Source organism: Teleopsis dalmanni, chromosome 2 (assembly GCF_002237135.1).
Source record: "Teleopsis dalmanni isolate 2A chromosome 2, ASM223713v2, whole genome shotgun sequence".
Classification (NCBI taxonomy): Eukaryota; Metazoa; Arthropoda; class Insecta; order Diptera; family Diopsidae; genus Teleopsis; species Teleopsis dalmanni.
Genome location: NC_051847.1, coordinates 156,249,859 through 156,259,383, shown reverse-complemented (window position 1 = coordinate 156,259,383; position 9,525 = coordinate 156,249,859). Strand labels below are relative to the sequence as shown.

Here is a 9,525-nt window from a genome sequence, read left to right as displayed (position 1 = left end):
AACTACTTCAAAACTCACCACAGCTGTAACGTCCTTAAACCATAGAAATGCACTACAAATAGGCATCTGACAGGAGTACAGGATCCTGTATAATTGACTTGAAGCAAAGTAGTCTAACTTAAAAGTGTGGGCCATAGCTCACTACCAGTCAAATAGCTAAGTAATGGTTATTATATACATTTTTCTAAATCTAAACTGGAGTGTGAAAAGTCAAACACACTGTTGATGATAGAGATAAATGATAATGATCGTTTCTCTTTCTTTTTCTTAACTGCAGTGTATAAATCAGCCTGGCTAACATTGCGTAGAGAGCTGTTTTTCGGTGACGTTTTTCCGGTGAAAAAAAAATTAATGTCAAGAAGCCAAAAGCCGACCAAAGTCTATACAATATAAACATACTATAGACATATGATAAGGATATATACTTTTCAAAACCTGAACTGCAGGCTACAGCAGTTTGGCTGATGTTGGGTAGCCAGCAAATGCAAAGCAAAGCTGAACGTCAATGGTGATGTTTATATATATTTTTCTCGAGTTGTAAGTTCCAAAGTAAGCTTTCATCACTTTTCAAGGCTCTTTATTACAATAGTTAAATAAAAATAAATAAATAAAATAAAGTAAATAAGATAAAGTAGTTGTTTTCAAGTTTTGAAGTATAAAATGAAAATTTGTTTCATTTACTTTAAATTAAAATTTTATACTGTTTGCTTAAATGAAATTTGTAGTTTTTCTTATATATATCCCTTACTTTCATTTGATTTTTTATATTTTATTTTATTAATTTTATTTTATTTTATATATTAGTTTCCAACACTTATTCTGTGATTATTGCGAACGAGCAGTTATACAACACTGTGCATGCAAATATAGTATTTATGATTTGTTTTGATTATAGAGGATGATAATTATGTTAATAATAGAATTTATAATACACGTAAAAACTATTTTAGAAAAAGCTTAGAAAATTTTTTACAAAAAATATTTTGAGGTTTAAACTATAAAAATGTTGGTATAAATATTAAATTAAGTGCAAGAATAGTGAGAGTAAAAGGCTGCTATGTTGTTCTGAAAATTGTTCAATGTATAAATTGTTTAAAATTCGAGTTCCTTGCTTTACAATATTTTAGTTAAGTACTAATTTCGTATATAGATTTATATATATATTATATTATAATATTTTAGTCTGTAGTTTGTTTAATGTAGATTGCCATTTATTACTTTAATTTTTTGTATTTTTTTATTTTTAACATATTTTTTTTATTTTGTAATAAGAAAAAAAAGCTTTTTCAAAATTCGTTTAAGTTTGGTATTGGTGTATACTTCATTTTAATTTATTATTATAACAAATATTCATTCAACTTGTTAAATTTTGCGATATATTTTTATAAATTTATATTTATTGTAATAAAAAAAAAATTTGAACAAAAAATATTTAATTGAATTAACCGCAAAAGCTTTTCGTTTAGTTTTATTAAAAAATTGCCGACAGGCTTTTAAATTTGTGCAAAATAAACTATAAATATTTTTATAAACCTTTTACTATCTTTAGATAATTTTTTTCTTCTTGTTTATAATATTAAATATAACAATAAGCTATATAATTATAAATTTCATATTTAATTGAACCAATTAACAATATTAAACTGCTTCATGAAGTTTGTCTATAGTATCGTCTGTTCACCTATATCCTTGCTTTGAAATCTTCTTCTTTTTATAAAAAATGAGTATAATTTATCTTCATATATATATAATAGTTTGTATGATTTTTAAATTTGCTGTTGCAAGGTGTAAATAGTGTTGATAACACCCAATTAACTATATTAAACTGAATCATGAAGTTCGTCTATAGTATCATCTGTTCGTCTATATGCCTTGAATTTCTGCTTCTTTTTAATTCTTTCTGCTTACTATATATATTTATATATTTTATTCAGTTTCTGTATATATCAAAAGCTAATGGTACCAATTATGTCAATTTATATAGCACTTATAAAATAAAATTATTTATAGTTTATTTAGCACAAACATTCAACTGCAATCGGTTTTTAATATTACATTTATTATAATTTTAAATATTCTATTTATTATTTATTTTTTATTTTTTTTTGTTTGGTAAGTTTGTAAATTCTTTTAAAAAAGTTTACGATTTCTGTATAATATAAATAAAAAATTATTGTTTTCAATTTGTTGGGCATTAAGTTGTAGTATTTGTTATAACTTTCGATAGTTTTATTAAATTTAGGTTATTTTTATTATTTTCATATATTGGAAGCAAAAATGTTATTGATTAAAAATCTGTATATTGAGTAACTAAAATCTTTTTATGAAATAAGACAATATATTTTTGTTTGAAAAAAAATTTTAAAACTAAATGTCTAAAGAGCTTGTTATTAAAATATATTGAAGATAGAAGTAAAATTTATTTATTTCTTATATGGATTTCATATCTGGGACTTCAAACAATAATCATATTATAGGCTTTAATTGGCTATAAGTCTTTTTTAACTTTATTTATAAGCCTCCCACTAAATGTCTTGTGGCAACCACCAGTAGGCGTCTATTTTATGTGAAGACGCAACTCACTTTGTTAGTGAATATCTAATAGTTTATTAATTATCAAAATCAAAAATAAATATTAATATTTTTATATATTATTTTTCTAATGTTTGTTTCCAATTTTTCTAATATTAACAAAAATGTCAAACTCTTTAAACATTTAATTTATTTCATAAAAACAAAAACATGAAAATCTCTAATAAATCTGAGGAGTAATAAAATTTGCTATATTCATAATTTACTTTAAGTCATCGTACTCATCACTGCCGTTTTTCGAGTCGCTAGAATGAAAAGCAGTTAACAGTGATGTACGATGACTACTATGGCTTTGTTGTGATTGCTCACCAGAACCGTGATTATTGCTGCCATTATTACCATTTCCATTACCGCTTGCTGGTGCATCGAATGCATCCAAAAATGGATTTGTAGCTGCATATTGCACTCTATACGTACCTAAAGTATGATAATTACCTGCACCATTGCTGCCATAACTACTACTGCCATTTGCAAATGGTCTTGTCGTGCTTGCAGTAACGGATGATGAAGCATACGTTGAGCTTGTATAGAAATCATAACTATTAGTTGAACCAGTCATAGAACTAACACCACTACTGCTGGCTGTGGCTGCTCCCGATGATGTGGCTGAGTAAAATGCACTAGAACCGGTTGAACTAAATAGGCCACTTCCCGAGGAACCATTACCACCGCTTGTACCATTCTTCGGTAATGTACCATATAGATGCATTGCATTGTGAGCCCCATTCGAACTACCATTGGTAACAAAAGGACTAGTACTGCTACCGTTACCCCCACCAAATAATGTACTACCTAAACTTTTGTATTCTGAACTTTGCTGCTTATTGCTAATATAACTACCAACTAAATTTTTAGTATCATTAGTATAATTTGTGGTTGACGTTGTGCTGGCTGTGCCTGATTTTGTGTCCTTTTCGTTTGCTGTTGCTGTTGCTAAACTATCGAAAAGTCGTCTCCCGGTCGATACAATTGAAGTTGATGATGCTGTTGTTGATATTGGTGGTGGTCGTGGTGGTACCGAATCTTTACCTATTCCACTACTAATACTACTGCTTATTTGTCTAGACGGTGAAGATACCTTGTGGCTGCTACTTGTATTCGTTAAGTTTGTTTCCGATGTTCCATAAGCCGAAGTGGAGGATAATGCACTCGATGGTGATAAGGATGCCGAAATATTTGATGGAGTAGTTGTGTATTTACTAATTGCACCTGTTGAACTACTTGTCTTGCTGCTACTGCCTGTCAAGTGATAAGTACCCTTAGGTATGTTGTCACTATCAGGTGGTGAAGGTGAATCGGGTGATTTGATTGGTGTAAATTGAACACGTGGCTCTCGTTTTAAATATTTTGACATCAGTTGCGATGTGGTCATCGCTTGTGATTGGGCGAGTAACGCATTGGTAGAAGCAGATGATTTATATGACACCAAGTCATCGGAGTCATCAGATGATGTGGTAGCTGCTGATGTTGCAGTTGAACCAGCACTCAACACTGTTGCTTGTGATGATGATGAAGATGAGGTTGTGCTCGATTTGTTACGCATTGCTTTATAGTCTTCGGTGGAAAGTGTTGAAATTGCCGACTTACCAGCTGTTGCACCCAAGCTACTGTAAGTGCTACCATTGCGTGCTTTTGATGTTTCACCATATTTGGTTGAAATGCTACTATCTTCCGTCTTCGTCTGAGGTTTGTGCGATTCATAAAAATCGACGCTTTTGCGTGTCGTTGTAGTTGTTGCGTCAGTTGCTGCTGTGGTTGCTTCATCGGTTGGTGAATCTTTAACTGATTTCTTGTGATTTATAGAATATGTACTAACGGATTCTTGTATTCTGACTTGTTTAACTGAAGATGGTGAAGCGCCCCGTTTTATTGTGTCAGTGCCTAAAAGCAAAATATGATTAACACCCAATATGCAACATTTTGTAATAATAATTTTTAATGTAAAACATTTTGAGACGAATTGGAAACGCTTTATTTACTTTTACCTGATCCCGAACCTGAACCCGTTGATGCTGAACTACTGCCTGGGGAGGGTGTGCCTGGAAGTGGCAGTGGCGACTGGTCGTGAATTACTGAGCCCGCTGAGCCCACCAATTGATGGGGCTGCAATGATAGAAGAGTGGGAAAAACAAATATTTTCTTTTGTTCCAATTTTCAAATTATGGAAAAACGATTAGGTTAGCGTGCTAGGTGCGTGATTGGTTTTTGTATGATATCTATAGGATATTTTCTATATACAATAAATGGTTTCTGGCTTCATTTAGTTAGCGAAATGCATGTGCTTTGAAAATTATGAAATAGTGCATTATAAGAGAAAGCACATCTATAGTATAAACATTAAGTTTAATTTTCTCAATTAAATTTGCCAATTATTGAACAATAACTAACTCAATTTAAAGTTTAAAACGCCAATTTTGAACATCAAACAGGAAACAGTGTTGCAAGTGAACTTAATATGTATTGCCATCATGCAAATTTTGTGCTTTTTTCATGTGCCAATAATGTTTTGATAACTGAAAATTTAAAATTAAAATGAAAACAAAAATGTAGATACATAAAAAAAATATTATAATAAAAAATAAATATATGCAAATTATTTAATACACATATAGGGAAAATAATAAAAAAATTTAAAGATGAATATTTTATTTAAAAAATTGTGAGTAATTTATAATATCTTACAAAATTAGAAAGCAACGGGATCTATTATGATATAATAACCTAAACATATTAAGTAAAATCAACGTTTCAATAAGTAATTGCGTATTCACAGTACAACTTATTATTTTTGGTGTAAGTCGGTAATCTAACAATTTCTAGTCTAACTGTTATAAAAAATTTGTTTGTCTAGTAATCGATGACCATTGGAGTCTAGACTTGAGATGGTAAGATCATACGGTTCATTTTATTCGTCTTGCTGCAAGTCAGTGACAGAACTTTATTTCGCAAGTCTCATAAAAAATATGAACAACTCAATTAATCCATGACCGACTGAATGAGTTCACCAGGATATTTAAACAAAATAATATGAATATTAAAAAATAAATAAAATTAAATGAGATCTGATGCTTAAAAGTGTTGGAAAAACTGCTCAATAAGAAACATGTGGGATACATACATATTATAATGCATAATCTCAAACTTGATTGTTAAAGAATTGAATACAACATTAAAAAATATCTTTATACCACACAGTCAGATTTTAATTAACCTTATAACCAAGTCTTAACTAATGTAAGAGCAATTAAGTGGAAGAGTCAAAATGGGTTCACTGGACATGAAGAATTGATTAATTAGTTAGGAAGTAAATTGCAATTTCATTTTTTTCAGTTTTGATTATCTAAGCTTTGTAGATTAAGTAGAGCCCGCATTTGTTTTTTGAGGTTTTTATCTGAGAGCAGATAATAGATTTTGTACAATCTCGAATTTTCATCTGTGATTAAAAATAGAGGGAAAACCATGCATATCCCCTCCTTTAATACAGTTTCAATTTTTATTAAGGATAAAGGTAGAAAGATGTGATTCAGTTTTTTCACTTTCAGTAATTTTGGGTAAAATTATGCTATGGGTAATTATACTTAACATTATTTGACTGATTTATAAATTCTGTTTTTAATTCTTTATTTAAACTAACCAATTTTTATTTAATTTAAACTTCTCAAATGAAACTTATATTTTGGATAATTTAGACCAGACTTTATAGGGTGTTATTACTATGAAAATGTGCTTAAATCTATTCGAATTGCTGTTTAAAAGTATTAATTACATCTTCTATCTAATTACATCATCTAACTTGCTCTACCATAATAAAAAGAAGAGAATGTGATACTCGTCTCTTAGCTAGAAACTCTTTTATTGATATTCTCATATAGTTAGTATTTGATTGGATTTGATTGTTTGGAAATACTGTAAGATCAATTAAGATTAAGAAAGCCTGGGGACTATTCTAAATTTTATGTTTTTTCTTAGTTTATGTTAAAATGACCTATGACCAATATATACATGTTTTCATTTGTTTGAAATAAATTCACATATGATTATCACATTATGAGGGAAAGAGTAGAAGGATGTTATTTGTCCTGATTCCTTTTAAGTGGAGACCCAATTCTCAAAAATAAGGAAGTCATTTTCCATAAAGCATTTTAAATAGCCACTCACATGAAAAAAAAAACGAAGTCATTCTTTTTAAAAGTCTTTTTAAATTCTTTTTAAAAGCCTCACTGCAAAACCTCAACATTATCATGGAGGTGCAAATCTTACTAATTAGGAAGCGTTTTAAGTACCTCTCTGCAAAGGTGTAAACTTCAATTTCATAGCGGAAATTCAAATCTCAGAAATAAGGAAGTAATTTTCCATGTAGTCTTTTAAGTAGTATTCCAGCAAAGCCATCCACGTCATTTCAATCGCAAAGATCCAATTCCCACAAATAAGGTTATGGTAGCGGAATAAATGGTGGCATAAATATCCTTTAATATCTACTATATATTCAAGAAGAAATATGGGCACACAAACGATAATATTTATTCAGCAGGTGTGGAGGCTTGATTAAATGAAAAAACCTACTTCCATAGCACCAACCATACTATAGTGTATAGAACTAGGGCACTTTAGTCCAATCAACTACTACGTCTCATACGTTGGCGATGTTCACAAAAAGAAAAGCCTTAAATTAAAATGATATTACATAGACGATAAATGAGTGAGAAAAAAAAACTTTTCAAATTAAATTTTTTAAATTAATTTTTAGCAAATAATAAATAAAAATAATAATGAAATTTTTTTAATTATTAACTAATTCGTTCCAAAATCTTAAAATGCAAAATAATATGTGAAACTAAATAGTAGGGATGTTGTGGAAAGAGCATTCTTGGTTCCGCTAATGATACATATCCAGGCATATATATATATATATTTTATACACGTACATATGTATTTACAGGACCAGCGTGCTTTAACGTTTTCAAATTTTTGTATATATGAGAGGTTGTTTGAATTTAAATTTACAAATGTTAATGAATTTTAAATTGGGAATGATGAATATGGCAATTTAAAAATATTTTTAATTGTTAATTTTAATGAATTAATGAATATGACTTTCATGTTGGAAACACATAAAAGTTAGTTTACCAGTAGTGGGCCAATCATGCTAATATCCGACTTCCAAAAAAAATATTCAACATTTATCACGTATCATTACCACATCATTAATATATAGTATATATATATATATATATTTTTTTTTTATAATATATATAACATTTTTATTATATTTAAATTATATATAAAATTATTCCTAGTTGTTTCACAATTACAACATTTTTACATAAAAATTATTTTAATTATTTTATAAATAATTTTTTTTTAATTTTAATTAAAACTATTAAAGCTGCATAAATTAAATTAACTGAAATGCTTTAATGCTTCACATTGACGTTAAAAAGTAGAAATCAAAACTAATACAATTTATTATGAATATTATATAGTACGTAAACGTTTAAGTAGCACAAACGGTCAACAGGATAATTTAGTAGAAAAATTAATAAGAACACAGATTAGAGAGGCAACAATTTTTGTGTTTGTGTTAAGTTTAAATTAATTTTTTTTTTAATTGCCGATAAAATATTTCTTTCATTAGTACTCGTATTTGTGTCAAAAAATTGATTTTCTGTTTGGGTTGCAATTATATCAATGATGAATATAGTTAAAAGAATCATGTTTCTAATATAACAGGCATGATTTCTAACCCTGGCACTTTCAGTCCAATAAAGTGTATACCGACTATAAACTAATTAAATAAAAATTCGAATATTTTCTGAGATCACTGATGGTGAGTACTTGACAGTACTTGTAATATCTTTGTATGGTCAGCCAAATATCAATAAATTAATTACCATTTTTGTTGTTGTTTCTTCATTACTGTTCTAACCCTTCTAACTAATAAATGATTAATTTAATTCGCACCTAAATAATTTATTATGTGACTTTAAATTAATGTACATATAAAATATACTATAATCTGTAATATAGTAAAAATGAACAATTAAAATCGTCAAACCTGTATGGTATTTTGCTTGAAGAACTATACTATGAATTGAAATCAATTCGAGTGGAAGTATGAAATCACTATTATGAAGATTTAGAGTGTCAGCATTAATACACTCAAGAGATTGGTCAAAGACACCAAAAGACTTTGCAAGTTGAAATTGGTATTACTAAGCCTTTACCATAGCACAATCAAGTCTTTTGTTCCGACGTTTCAACGTGTTCGTGCCCTACATATTGTTGAAAATTGATTGTCAATTTGATAATATTTTGCAATAGTTTAAAAAGTTTTAAAATAAAATTATTATTCAAATATATGAGCAAAAACAAAAACAAAACTAAAATGTATTATATGTAGGGCATTGTATGAAATTGTCATACCCACTGATAGTTCTCTGCAAAAGATTGTTCTAGCATACGGATTACAAGACTTTTCTAACTTTTATAAAACAGTTAGATACACTGTAATATCTGATACAACGTCTGTAGCTCAGCTGATAGAGCAGTGACCGTCACAATGGTTCTAGACGGGAAATCGCACTAAATATGGCTAGTATATGTAATATGTATTTTATATTAGTCAAATACAAAACATAAAAACTTACTGATCTAAAAATTAACAGTTTTATTTACTAATCTTCCTGCTCGGGGTCCTAAATAATATTTTCTCTCTTCTCTTCTCTTCTCTTCTCTTCTCTTCTCTTCTCTTCTCTCCTCTTCTCTTCTCTTCTCTTCTCTTCTCTTCTCTTCTCTTCTCTTCTCTTCTCTTCTCTTCTCTTCTCTTCTCTTCTCTTCTCTTCTCTTCTCTTCTCTTCCCTTCTCTTCTCTTCACTTCTCTTCTCTTCTCTTCTCTTCTCTTCTCTTCTCTTCTCTTCTCTTCTCTTCTCTTCT

At 29.0% G+C, this 9,525-nt stretch overlaps 2 protein-coding genes across 2 annotated transcripts in view; one reads left to right on the top strand and one right to left on the bottom strand.

Annotated features, from left to right (window-relative positions):
* The window catches only part of LOC119676000 (zwei Ig domain protein zig-8), a 336,138-nt gene that overhangs the window by 94,471 nt on the left and 232,142 nt on the right, over positions 1-9,525 (top strand). The gene's annotated exons all lie outside the window — the stretch shown is intronic.
* Positions 2,787-7,173, bottom strand: LOC119682188 (rho GTPase-activating protein 100F-like). The gene is made up of 3 exons (XM_038095553.1): positions 7,156-7,173; positions 4,572-4,695; positions 2,787-4,473 (listed from the first exon to the last, which is right to left on the bottom strand). Exons 1-3 carry the CDS (start codon positions 7,171-7,173, stop codon positions 2,795-2,797), a joined length of 1,821 nt encoding a protein of 606 aa, XP_037951481.1. The 3' UTR covers positions 2,787-2,794.